General features: G+C 55.6%; 1 protein-coding gene across 2 annotated transcripts in view; it reads left to right on the forward strand.

Moving 5' to 3' along the window:
• The window catches only part of TKT (transketolase), a 30,322-nt gene that overhangs the window by 12,912 nt on the left and 3,773 nt on the right, over window positions 1–13,637 (forward strand). For both annotated transcript variants that reach the window (XM_007984574.3, XM_073010050.1), the window contains exons 2-8: window positions 964–1,081; window positions 1,967–2,080; window positions 2,863–2,960; window positions 8,075–8,266; window positions 9,915–10,033; window positions 11,642–11,835; window positions 12,549–12,713. In XM_007984574.3, coding sequence (XP_007982765.1) covers window positions 964–1,081; window positions 1,967–2,080; window positions 2,863–2,960; window positions 8,075–8,266; window positions 9,915–10,033; window positions 11,642–11,835; window positions 12,549–12,713 — 1,000 coding nt within the window. The remainder of the gene's footprint in view (window positions 1–963; window positions 1,082–1,966; window positions 2,081–2,862; window positions 2,961–8,074; window positions 8,267–9,914; window positions 10,034–11,641; window positions 11,836–12,548; window positions 12,714–13,637) is intronic.

The following is a 13,637-nucleotide window of genomic DNA, read 5'->3' on the forward strand; positions in this document are numbered from 1 at the left end:
ATCTCTAAGATGTGATTTTTGCACTTTCTATTGCTCAGCAGCCGCTCAGTGATTAAAGTGAGAGTCTAAAAAGCCAAGGGGACTCCGTGGACCCAATACTCCCAGGCTGGATGGCAGGTTCTTGCTTTTCAGCCCCACCTCAGCCCCTGTCTATAGGCAGAAGGGGTTTTTATTAATACATGATTGTAGCCGTGTAGATGAGATTGTGTGTCTTGCTCTGAAAATTCTGCACAAAAGCCTGTTTCCTAGTTGCTACACAGCCCTCAAACTGCCCATTTCTAAAGCTTTCAAGTAGCCCAGGTGATGCAATTGGAAAGCCCAAGGCCCAATTTTTCAGGCTACCACACCTGGTGTGTGGAGGCTGCTGGGAGGTCTGTGGTAACTCCATGAGCCTCAGTCTCTTCCTCCCTGCTCCAGGCGCTCAGAGACCCCTGGGTGCTGAGAGGGCAGGGTGCCCTTCACAAGTGGGCAGGGTCCGGGCAGTCCCGTTGGGATGTGGGGTCAGTTGTAGGAGTGCTGGCGCCCCTCAGCTGCTGAGTCATTAGACTCCTGAGGACCACCAGGTGGGAGCTAGGCCCTACCCGACAGCAGCTGCCCGCTGCCGCGGTGCTAGTCTTGGGCTGCGTCTTCTGTGCTGGATCTCTCCTGGGACCCTCCTTCCTTCTTACTCAAGTCCAACCCCAGATATTTTCAGTTGCCATGATTCTGAGGATCTGGTGCCCCTGGGAAGGTGCAACAGTCCCCAGCACCCCCACCAGCTGGCCCAGGCCCCAAGCTGCCAGCAGTGGCTTTCTTGAGACCCTGTGTCACCCTCCCAGGCAACAAGAGCACATGGCTGTCTGATAAGCCAGGCCTGTGTGACTCCTCGGGACATGCACCCCCCAGGTCCCTACACAGCTGAGCACAATAGCTCAGGAGTGCAGGGCCGTGATGCTTGTGTCTGTCTTCTCTCCTGGGCCACAGCCACCCCACGTCATGCTGCAGCGCCGCAGAGATCATGGCTGTCCTCTTTTTCCACACCATGCGCTACAAGTCCCAGGACCCCCGGAACCCACACAATGACCGCTTTGTGCTCTCCAAGGTAAGAGCCCAGCTGCCCACCGCCAGCCATACCTTGCCTGGGACTAGGGTCACACGGGCTCTGGAATGGTGAGTGGTCTCTGAGGAGGTCTGGCTGGGCCCACCTCTCCCAGGTGCCTTCTCCCTGCTCGTCCTGGCCCCTCCCTCAGTGTCCTGCTCTGCTGACCCAGCTGGCTAAGGAATACAGGACTGAATTGATGGGTTGCTCTGCCATGGAGCCCAGGTACATGAACAACGCTTTAACCCAAAGAAATGGAGTAGGGGACTACGGGAATGTCTGTTGTGTGTTCTGCCCAGTCTGGGTGTTGACAGGCAGGACTGGCATCTTGGTCTGGGTTGTGACTCCCTGCCTTCTCTTTCTGTGTTGTGCCAGCGCTCCCGAGGCCACGGCTTGCCTCCCTCAGGGGTAGTGGTATACTGTAGCAGGGTTTTGGATGGGGACCCCCCCTGCTGACCCGCCCCTTCTGGGTGGAATCACAGCCACAGACCCCTGAAATCCACCTGTGCTCAGGCCTGCCTCTGTGGCGTCTGGTCTCTCAGGGCAGGCTTTAGAGCTTAGAAGTCTGTCCAAGTTGTTCCCATGCCAGAAACCAGGGATTAGGGCAACCGGCTGCCTGCTGGGGTTTTGGCTTTATCCAGCCTCACAGCTGTGCCCCCTGCACCTGTCTTAGTGCCTGCCCAGCCTTGGCAGTGGGAACTTTGGGCTGAAAACCAAGAGGCTGAAGAGGGCTGAAAGGGGAGAAGTGGCCTTCACTTGCTTCCTCCCCTGAAATGGATGCTGCAGTTGGCCGACTCAGCCAGGCCCCAGGGGTCAGTGTGCAGTAGGCACAGCCCCAAGTAGAACCGCTCCCCACCTGACCTCACCCCACTGTCCATCTCCCGGCAGGGCCATGCAGCTCCCATCCTGTATGCTGTCTGGGCTGAAGCTGGCTTTCTGCCCGAGGCAGAGCTGCTCAACCTGAGGAAGATCAGCTCCGACTTGGATGGGCACCCGGTCCCCGTAAGTGCTCCTGCCAGAGCCTCTCATGCCTCTGCCTCCGCTTCCTGTTTCCCAGACATGCGGGACCGGGGCAGGGGGTGCCCACTGAGAAGCCAAAGGTATTGAAAGGCGGAGGAGGGCACTGAGACGAGGAAGGAACGAAGCAGGTGTTTTGGGGGCACGTATTCACCCCAAGCTGGTGCCAAAGGGGAAGGCCTTCTGAGGCCTCAGCCAGGGTGCCCTGGGATGACTTCAGGGAGGGCCTCTCCCCAAGCGTCCCTTCTGTGCTGGGCCTCCTTGGCTGGGTAGCTACAGCTTGGGAAGAAAAGGGACTCTCTTCTAAGGGGGTGGCTCTAGGATGCTGGTGACGCTCTGGGGAGGGAACCCGGTTTGTTCCTTGGGGTGCTGACTGGCATCCCTGCAAATGTTAAGACTTCATGGATTACCACAGAAACTGTCATGTGGTCTGGGTCCCCACAAGGGCCACATGTTCTATGTCAATTTTTTCATGATTCCCTCTCCCAGCCCTTTGTGAAGTGGGTGATGTGGGAACTGAGGCTCACAGAGGTTCAGCCCCCGGCCTGAGGCCTAAGGCCATGTAGCTGGCTAGTGGGCAGGGCTGGGATTTGAACCTACAACTATAATTAGTTCATTAGCAGAAGTCACATGCGGGGTAGAGGCTGCCCTGGGGCGTGACCTGCAGGGGAGGGGCTTGCTGGGCTGGGTGGGAGTGTGGCTCCAGGGGCGGGTGAGACCAGGATCCCTTCTCCTCTCAGATTAACTGTGGCCTTCTGTTATGACAGAAACAAGCTTTCACCGATGTGGCCACTGGCTCCCTGGGCCAGGGCCTCGGGGCCGCTTGTGGGATGGCCTACACTGGCAAATACTTCGACAAGGCCAGGTAACACGCCTACTCCCCACCCCCACCCTGGGTAGTTTTGGGGAGTGGTCCTTGGGTGACCCCCCTTCACTGCCGCCCCCAGACTCTTCCTCTTTCCTGGCTAGGGCAGAGTAATACATACGCGTGGCCTCTTTTGCTCTTTAAACATCTGCTATGGCTGGTGCCATGACCGGCCCCCTTTACAAATGAGGAAACTCTCAGGAGTTAAGGGACCTGCCCTGGGTCAGCAGTGACTGGCAGGGCTGGGTTTGCGCAGAGTGCTTGCTCCCAATCATGTGCTCTTCAGCCAGAGTGCTTAGGCTGAGGACTTCCTGTTTTGCCCCCAGCCCTGTGCCCAGACCCCAGAAGTCTCAGAAAGACCTACCCCCAGGCGCCTGTCTGACTAGGCACCAGGAGCCCAGGCCTGAGCCACTTGCCTTTATCTTGGTAAAGGGGAGGGTTGTATGTTCTGAGGGGTTCTGGGATACCTGTAAGCCACCTCCTGTCAGCAGGGAAGAAACAAACATTTGAGAGATTGGGCCTCCAGAGGGTGGGTGGTGAGCCTGACCAGAAAGGTGTGCTACTCCAGTGCCCAGCAGGTGATTGGTAGGAGCAGCCCCCCGTGGCCCCCAAGGAAGGTTCTAGCCATAAGTTAGTCTGTGACAGTCAGATATGGCCTGGGGGGATGAGGTTGTAAACTGTTAAGAATAAGGTCCGCTGAGGGAAGGATTGCTTGAGGCCAGGAATTCAAGACCAGCCTGAGCAAAAGAGCAAGACTCTCTACAAAAAATGCAAAACTTAGCCAGGCATGGTGGTGCACACCTGTAGTCCCGGCTACATGGGAGGCTGAGGTGGGAGGATCACTTGAGCCTAGGGCTTCAAGATTATAGCTATCCATGATTGAGCCACTGCATCCCAGCCTAGGCTACAGAGCGAGACTCTGCCTCTTTAAAAAAAAATTTAAAAAAAAAATTTTTTTTTTTTTTAAAAGAATAATCATTGTATTAGTCTGTTTTCATGCTGCTGATAAAGACATACCCGAGTCAGGGAAGAAAAGGAGGTTTGATGGAGTTAAGTTTCACATGGCTAGGGAGGCCTCACAATCATGGTGGAAGGCAAGGAGGAGCAAATCACATCTTAAGTGGATGGCAGCAGGCAAAGAGAGAGCTTGTGCAGGGAAACTCCCATTTTTAAAACCATCGGATCTCGTGAGACTTATTCACCATCACAAGAACAACATGGGAAAGACCTGTCCCCATGATTCAGTTATCTCCCACTGGGCCCCTCCCACAACCCGTGGGAAGCTACAAGATTTGGGTGGGGACTCAGAGCCTAACCATGTCAATCACTCATCAGAAGGGTTCCTTTGCCCTTTGGGGCCTAGGCCCTTTGCTTAGTGCTCATGTGCTGTATTGGGTTCCACCTTTAAACACTCCCTATGAGTTGGGTAGTGGTTTGAGAACCGTGACCCGTCTTACAGGTGAGGAAGCTGAGGCAAGATGCTGGCCTAGGCCATTCAGTCAGTGGTGGAGGTACCCAGAGTCAGTATTCAGCATTCCCAGGCTGCTCTCGGAGAGACTGAGGGCACCACAGGAGCTGGGGGAGTCCTGTGGGCGGGAAGCCTCCTGGAGGAGGAAGGCCAGTGGGGCCAGCCCACTGGGTGGGAGAAGGGCCCAGCTCTGCAGCTGGTGGCATCTCTACTGCCCTGTCCTCCACCCCTGCAGCAGAGGCGCCATGCTGGGGCTGTTGTGGAGCTGGCAGACAAGTAGGGTTTGGGATGACTGTGGGTCCTTGAAGGACAGGAGGCTGCAGGGAGCACCTTCTGTGTGCAGGCCTTTCCCCAGGACTGGCTCTCCAAGGAGGCCTCACAGTCCCTTCCAGACCCCCTCAGGCCAGTGTCACCTGACCACAGTTTTCTTTTAGTCCCTGGCTGAGCCTTGGGGCAGGCTTGGCTACACCCAGAAATGATTCACCGTGAAGTAAAGAGAGAGAGACACACAAAGAATGGGATGCATGTTTAAGAGCATTTTATTTGGCAGAGAACCAGAGATGTGAGTTAATTATTCCCTACAGTTGCTGGAAATAATTCCCTGTGAAGGGGCATTTCCTGACCCTAACATAATGGAACAAGTCAGTGTAGGGAGAAGGAGTTTAGCTGGGTTCCCAGAAGCCAGGGTGGCTTGGGGCCAGGGTTGGCTAGAGCCTAGGCCCCTGACTGTACCTGGGGGAAGGGGCCAGGGCATCCAGGGATTATCATGTTAGGCCAGGCACCCAGATTGTGTCTTGATAGAGCAAATTGGCCTCTGCCCTGCCCTCGTGTTTAAAAAGTACAGAATGGTATTAAGAAATGAACATTTTCCTTATTTTTTTATTTTTATTTTTTCTGAGATGGAGTCTCGCTCTGTCATCCAGGCTGGAGTGCAGTGGTGCGATCTCGGCCCACTGCAACCTCTGTGTCCTGGGTTCAAACGATTCTCCTCCTGCCTCAGCCTCCCGAGTAGCTGGGACTACAGGTGCGTGCCACCACGCCCAGCAATTTTTTGTATTTTTAGTAGAGATGGGCTTTCACCATGTTAGCCAGGATGGTCTCAATCTCCTGACCTCGTGATCCGCTCACCTCAGCCTCCCAAAGTACTGGGATTACAGGCGTGAGCCACTGCGCCCGACCAGATTTTTCCTTATTCTTAACACACTGCCTCCCACCCCCAATTTAAATCTAATGATGTATTTTGTCCATGTTATCATGAAAAAAGCTTACATATCTATAATCCCAGTGTGTGTGTGTGTAATATAAAACCTAGTATTGCACTTTAAACCAAGCCTTCTATCATGAGCATTCTCTCATGACATTAACAGTGGAGAGCTGGTTTTTGTTTTGTTTTGATATGGAGTCTTGCTCTGTCGCCCAGGCTGGAGTGCAGTGGTGCCATCTTGGCTCACTGCAACCTCCACCTCCTGGGTTCAAGTGATTCTTCTGCCTCAGCTTCCTGAGTAGCTGGGATTACAGGCGCTAACCACCACACTCAGCTGATTTTTATGTATTTAGTAGAGACGGGGTTTCACTATGTTGGCCAGGCTGGTCTCAAACTCCTGACCTCAGGACATCTGCCCACTTCAGCCTCCCAGAGTGTTGGGATTACAGGCGTGAGCCACTGCGCCCATCCTGAGAGCTGGTTTTAACGATCACATAATGTTCTGTTTTATGGGAGATGCTATAATCCATCTAGCCAGTCCTCTGTTGTTGGACATGTAAGGTAGTTTCCAAATCGTTCTGCAACAAATGTCGACCTTCTATTTAGGGTCCCCTTTCTTCAAATTAGTTCATGAATGGATGTTTGGAGCCCCCCACCCCTAACTCTTAACAGCTCAAGCAATATCAAGTCTCAGGGTTAGCCCAGGCTCCTGTAGGCCCCTTCCTTGTTCACAACCTCTTCCTTGGCATCTCCTTGGGACCTCAGCACGCCCTCTGACCTGAGCCTGATGGCCCTGTAGGGCTTAGCCTTGTCCCTAGTCTCGAAATCCAAAGCTGTGCTGGGCCTCCAGTGCTAGCCTGGGTTTGGCTTCCCTGGAGGTGGGTGTGGGCTTGGGGTGGGAGCCAGTTGGCTTCCCTGGAATCCCTTTCTGGGAAGTCAAGTTCCCTACAGGCCTCTCTGGCTCATCCCCGTCATGTGGCCCCTTTCTGGAGCTGCTGCACCAGACCAGAGCCCCTCCAGGGTCTCTGGGCCCCCTCAAAACCTACAGGGGAAAGAGGAGGCGAGGCTGGGACAGGATAGGGCCTCTGAAGTATGGGCCTAAGGCTTTGTCCTGGCCATGGTACCCCACAGGGGCACCACCTCCTGTGGTGGGGGCCATAGAAGAGCAGCACGAGGCAGGGGAGGCTGCAGGGAGCGCTCCCGGCCTGCTGGCATGTGGAAGTGCTGAGTCATGCTGACAGCTCTGTGGCTGGCTGTCCCAGCCTCTTCCGGCTGCCCCTGCCTTCCCCCTGCAGCAGGGAGGCCTGGAGGCTTGGACTGCTGAGCATGCAGCCAGGTTGAGGGCCTTTTCCTGTAGTAGCAGGAGGGCAGCCGTGTCCCCTCTGAGCCCAACCAGGCACCGGCCTCATTTCCTAGGGCTACACAGCTAGACACTGGGCAGGGTAAGGGGAGGTCCCCAAGTCCCACCACTCCTTACCCTACGTGCATGCCTACACTGCAAGGAGTGGACAGTCTAGGCTATAGTCAGACCTGTATTTGAATCCTAGATCAGCAACTTCCTGACGGCACGACCTTCAGACAAGTTCTGTGTCTGTTGCTGCCATCCCTCTGCTACCCCCATCCCCTCACATCTCCCAGGCTGGGCTCAGAGTCCCTGAACTGGTCTCCCTTCCTCTACCCTCACCCCCGGGGCCCGGGAACGTTCTGTTTGCTGGGTAATTTATCCCAAATTCAATGTTCTTTTTAACATGTCTCACTGTCTTGAAAAGATCATGGTTGCCTGTGTTGAAGGGAGGAGAGGACCCCGGTGGTAGAGACAGGGCCAGGCCCAGCTTCAGTCTTGGGGTCAAGAGCCAGTCTTGGAAGCTTGGGGAGAGCCTGTCCCATGAAGCACCTGGTCCTCAAGGGCCCTCCATGCTCCATCCTCCGCCTGAGCCCTCTTGCTCCAGGGTGTTGCCTAGAGTGCCTCAGGCCTCCCCGGCCCAGCTCCCTCCTCCAGGCAGAAGCAGAGCTTGGTTCCCAAGGTTCCCCTTTCCCACTGGCCCACCCAGCCAGTCCCAAGGCCTCCTCCAACCTCTGGTTCACAGCGGGGTCCATCCCCTGCAGCAGGTGGCTCAAGCCTATTCACCCACTCTTCCTCTTGTTCCAACAACCCCCATTTTTCTTGATTTTATTGGCCAGATCCCTGTTGTCCTAGACCTCTGTTTCTTAACAGTCAGTACTTCTTCCTGAGCTCCTGACGGCTTCCTTCTTCGGGTGTGGCTTGTGGTGGGCTGCAGGGACCTGGTGACACTGTTGCCCCTTGAGTGTAAATGCCGTCTGTTCTGCATATCCACGCATGGCTGCTCCTTTACCCAGAGTGCAGGCTCCTTGAACGGGTGGGGGTGGGAGCCAGCTGGATCCAGATGAAAGGGACTGGCCTGACTCACTCTCTGTCCACAGCTACCGAGTCTATTGCTTGCTGGGAGATGGGGAGCTGTCAGAGGGCTCCGTATGGGAGGCCATGGCCTTTGCCAGCATCTATAAGCTGGACAACCTCGTGGCCATTCTAGACATCAATCGCCTGGGCCAGAGTGACCCAGCCCCGCTGCAGCACCAGATGGACATCTACCAGAAGCGGTGCGAGGCCTTCGGGTACGTATGAGGCTGTGGCCTGAGTGTGATCACAGCTTTGCAGGTGCAGGAGCTGAAGCTGGGACCTTAAGCCCCATCTAAAGGTCCCTTTCTTTAGCATTTGACTCACAATTTCAAACTCTAGGCATTTGGACTTAGTGACTCAGGCTACCACCATGGATATGTGGGCCAGGCCCAGTTTTAAGTGAGTTTCCTTGTTTCCGTGGTCATGGCATGGTGGTTCTCAGAGCTTCCACACACCATCTCACATTGACTCACTTTGTTCTTGAGGAAGGAGGGTTCTTGAGGGATGGGGGCTCACTCGGTAAAGCTAAAGGACATATAGCTGTGGAGAGGTTTGAACCTCAGTTTGGTGGCCACATCCCGTGCCCAGCCCCAGCCAACCTTGGGAGGAGGAACAGGCTCCGGGTGAAATGGGAGAGAGGGTTTCCAGATGCCTCCCTTCGGCCTTGATTGGTTACACATTCAGGGTCAAAGGGCACAAAGCAGGGAGGTCAGTCTGCATGGGTGTCAGCCAGAGAGGCCCTACCTCAAAGCCTCCACCTGTGTCCCCAAACACACGCTGCTCTGCACAGGAGCCCAGCATTGGTTGAGGAGGCTGTGGAGGGGAGGGAACAGGGCAGGTGCTGTGCAAGGCTTTGGGACTCAGGTCAAGCCTCCAGAACTGCGTTTGCAGATGAGCCTGTGCCTGTGACTACACTAAGTAACATGATGCTTGGGGTTACCTTGCAGTAGCATATTAGATGCAGGCCTGTGTTCCCTGATGACTGACCTCAGGAAGGGAGAGGAGGGAGGAAATAATCTCTGTTGGACAGACGAGAAAACTGAGCCACAGGGTCCTCACTCCACAGGCCTCCCCAAGGCCACCTCGATCTGGGGACTCAGAGTACAACCCCAGCAGCACCCCTAGGACCTGTGTCCATAAACTTGTGATTCAAGCCAGATTGCTGAAGTCCTGGCTCCACTGCTAACTTGCTTTGTGGCGTGGGTCACGTTACTCCACCTTCACTGTCTCAGTTGATTGTAAAATGGGACCAACTCAGCACCCAGGCATGGTGTGGTGAGGCTTCAATGGGCAGTGCTTGGCATGGTACTCAGTTTGAGCGGTGCTATTTTTATTATTATTATTATGCCAAAAAGAGTCCCCAAAAGGATAGCTTTTCAAGAGAGAGCCTGCTCTGCCCCGGCTCCTTCCTGTATATTTGACAACATGGTGCATTTCAAAAGTTTCCAGCACCACATCCAGCATCTGTGATCAAATGTGTTCCCCCTAATGAAAATTGGGCCAAAAAATTCATCAAGAATCTAATAGCAGACAGATTCCAAACCCAGTATGCTGACCCCAGAACAGCTTTCAGTAGGAAATGAGCAGATCAGGAATGAAAGAGACAATAAAGGAACTGAGCTCTGGATTACTTAGGAAGAAGAGGAAAACCTGTTCAGAGGCAAACAAAAGGAGTAAAAATAATGTGAAAAAGAAAAGGATTCAAAAACCCAAACTGGAAACCGGAATGTTGCAAGCTTTCTACTACTCCAGCTGAGGCCACAGTTGTGGGGTGGAGCCTGGGCAGACCTTTCCCTGGGAGGCTCCTCAGTGCTGTGGCCCCTGGGAATTACCCCTCACTCTCTGCCCGCCCCCCATCCCCAGTTGGCACGCCATCATCGTGGATGGACACAGCGTGGAGGAGCTGTGCAAGGCCTTTGGCCAGGCCAAGCACCAGCCAACAGCCATCATTGCCAAGACCTTCAAGGGCCGAGGGATCACGGGTCAGTATGCATGAGCCACCCTCCCCACCTTCACCCCTGGCCCGGACCCTGTAGCTACGTAGCTCTTACCCTTACATACAGGGAAACACCAGCTCTTGCTGCACACTGATTGCACCAGGCTCCAGGGAAGGGGAGCGGGAGACACTATGACTCAGTGACACCCCGTGGCTGAGCCAGGATTTGAACTCGGATTTGTCTGGCCACTGCCAGTGGGGGCACGTACAGGCAGGAGGAGAGGAGGGACTTGGAGGGTATGTGGGTGAGAGGAAGGTTGTGGAGTGAGGCAGCCCCCGTGCCCCACCCTGGCTGGTGCCTTTCAGAGCCGCAGCTCTGTACACTCTGTCAGCTCCGGCCACGTGCTCCAGCTGAAGAGCCAACACAGAGCTGGGCAGGGCCTGGAGAGACCTGTTCCCTCCAGGTGGTGAGTGGGGTACTCCTCAAGCAATGGCAGGTGTTGAGGAAGGCCTGTGTGGGCCGAGAACCTTGAGGGGTTTGGAACCTGGCTTCTGCCCCAGGTCAGAGAATGAGACAGGCGTAAGTCACTCCTTGGCACCCAGGTGTGGGCTTCAGATTCCTAGGCCTGCGATGGCCCTCACCCATTTTAAAGATGGGAAAATGAGGCTTCAAGTGGTCAGGGACTTGCCCCGGGACAGAGGAAGTCTGTGGCATGGGGTGGGGGGGCAATTCCAGGGCCTGGGTAGGCTTCCCTCACAGATGTCCCTGGCTGTCTACCTGCCTGCTCTCAGGGGTTGTGGCTTGTTCTGCCCGTGTAGACTCAGGTATATGAGGACGTTCTGAGTGGGGGTTTGGCGGTGCTGGGTGGTGTCTGGGAGGAGGTGGATGTCGAGGATAGGGCTCTGGGATATTGTCATGGCTTTGGTGCTGCTGCCTGGCACTGCCCTCAGGTGTTAATAATACTGGGCAGGATCTGGACCACTTGCAGCTTCTGGGGGGCTCCTGCTAGTCTTTGGGGTTGCTGGGTGCTACCTGAGAGGTCAGTCTGTTCTTCGCTCTGGCCAGACTCTAGTGATTACTGAGGTGACCTCCAGGGAGAGGGATATTCAGCCTTGCTGGCCCCACACAACAAGGCACCATGGGTGGGCAAGCCTAGGTACTTATAGACCCCTCTGCTGCCCACAGATGCATCGGGTGACCCTGGAAGCCTTGTTCTGGCCTTGGGTTCCCCTTCTGATGGCCAGGGTCCCTTCCAACCCAGTCGACAAACTGAGTATTTCTGCAGCAGACACCACCTCTGTGTGACCCTGTGGGTAGGGTTGTGGGGAGGAAGAGAAGGGACACATTGGTGAAGGGATGGGGCAGCAGGCCCAGAAACACACACCTGCCCACGTCTGGCCCCTCCTTTCCCTCTCAGCTGTGAGTTCCGGGAGGGCCAGGCAGTAGACAGTGAGTGGTGGGCGCATAGGAGTCTATCCTATTCACTGCGACCCTCCTTTCCTGGCCCCCGTGCCTGGCTGGGCTCCTGTCTGGGATGATGCCATTCCTCCCTTGCCCTCGGCAGGTGGAGGGCCAGGCTCCTGGGGCAGCCTCCTGGCCGTCTGGGAGCTTCTGTCCTACACATTCCTTTGTCCTCCCATGTTGGGCTTGCAGGGGTAGAAGATAAGGAGTCTTGGCATGGGAAGCCCCTCCCCAAAAACATGGCTGAGCAGATCATCCAGGAGATCTACAGCCAGATCCAGAGCAAAAAGAAGATCCTGGCAACCCCCCCGCAGGAGGACGCCCCCTCAGTGGACATTGCCAATATCCGCATGCCCAGCTTGCCCAGCTACAAAGTTGGGGACAAGGTACGAAGTGGGGCCTGTTTCTCTGGACCTGTAGTTCTCAGATTCCCCAAGGTTGTGGCCCAGATGCGCCTTCTGGAGGGCTGGGAAAGGGAGGAGAGCGATTCGTTTAGGACAAGGAGTGATTCCTCAGGTGTTGTTCCTGTCACTTCCCTCAGCAGGACAGACAGCTCTGGAGTTGACCTGCAGAGGCTCAGACAGGGCAAGGGAGTTGTCCACTTAGCAAGCTTAGCAAGCTACTGACAGAACTGGGATCAAAGCCAAGGACTCACTCCCAAGTCCTTGCATCGCTGGTCCACGAGGGACCCTTGGCCTGAGCAAGGCTAGGCAGAGCTGTTCTCCTCCAGGTTTCTGTCCCAAAGGAACCCATCCATGCAGCCTGTGCCTGGCCTCGACTCCCAAGCCTTCTGTGTTCCCGTGCAAAGTGGAATAGGTTCACAGACCTGGTGCAGCCCGCGGGAGGTTGGGGCTGGTGGGTGTCTTCTGTAGCTTATACCTTTCACAGCCAGGCTAGGGGCAGGGGCCTCCAGGGGCTCCCAGACATTGACCGTAGTCGTTGGCAACCTTTCAGCAGTTCAAAGTCTCCACAGGACCTTGCGCTCTTGGGCTTCTGTTTTTGGCCTTGTTTTAATCCTTCTCTAAAAGCAGGGCTCCAGGCCGCAGGCGTGCACACACCCTCAGAGGGGTCCAGAGGCTTCCCACTCTCTTCCTCACAGATAGCCACCCGCAAGGCCTACGGGCAGGCACTGGCCAAGCTGGGCCATGCCAGTGACCGCATCATCGCCCTGGATGGAGACACCAAAAATTCCACCTTCTCGGAGATCTTCAAAAAGGAGCACCCGGACCGCTTCATCGAGTGCTACATTGCTGAGCAGAACATGGTGGGTGCTGGGGCCGGCTGGCAGGGACAGGTCCACCCAAGGCTGAAGGCTGTGGTCTGAGGGGTGCAGGGCAACCATTTTGGCAGGGCCAGGTGCCTGCTGTGGGCCAGCCCAGGGAGACTATAAGAAAAGCCAGGACCCAGCATTAACCCCGGACCTTGAGTAGCCAGAGTTTGGGAGGTTCTGCCGAGGTGCAAATGTCCCGGACAAGTGTGCACGCGGGGGAACCGAATGGGACTGCAGGTGCTCTCAGGAGGAGCTGCGTGCAGGCCAGGCCTGGTGGTGAATGGGGTCTCTTACAGGTGGAGGGCAGGCCCAGCCAGTAGGTGGGGCTGTGATGGGTATAGCAGCCAGAGTCTGTTGAGTGCGTGTAATGCACATGGCTCTGGCCCTGCCACCCTGAGGGATGCAGAGATGAGGGAACTCTGGGCCCCTGACATGTTCCCATCTGGGGAAGCAGCCCCTTGTCAGGAACTGAGGTTGTGAAGTAAGGAACAATGTTTTGTCCACTTTTTCAAAATACCTCCTCATGGTGGTCCAGGAGCCCAGCCTGGCTTGCAGGCCCCTAGGGACAGTGAGCTTCCTCTCTCTGGAGGGCACTCACATCTCCAGAGTTCTTCCAACTGGACCTGAAATTATCTCTGGTTTCCAGAGACTGCTCTGCAGGGTGTGGGGCTGGGGAGGCCTCAGGTACTGGGGAAAGAGGCCTCTTGTTGGCTGGCAGATTTTGGAGCCTTGAGGGGCAGCTGGTTTGGAACTGATGACTGTACTCAGTGCTGCTTCTGGATGAGTGATCTGGGGACTGGAGCCTCAGCAGGCATGAGGCTACTGCCTTTGGACCCTGGGGAGGGATTGGGAGGACCGGTCTCTGCAGAAGGTGGTGGGGGACACATTCAGAAGCTCAGAAAGGATGGACAATCTATA

This window comes from Chlorocebus sabaeus, chromosome 22 (genome assembly GCF_047675955.1).
Source record: "Chlorocebus sabaeus isolate Y175 chromosome 22, mChlSab1.0.hap1, whole genome shotgun sequence".
NCBI classification, from domain to species: Eukaryota; Metazoa; Chordata; class Mammalia; order Primates; family Cercopithecidae; genus Chlorocebus; species Chlorocebus sabaeus.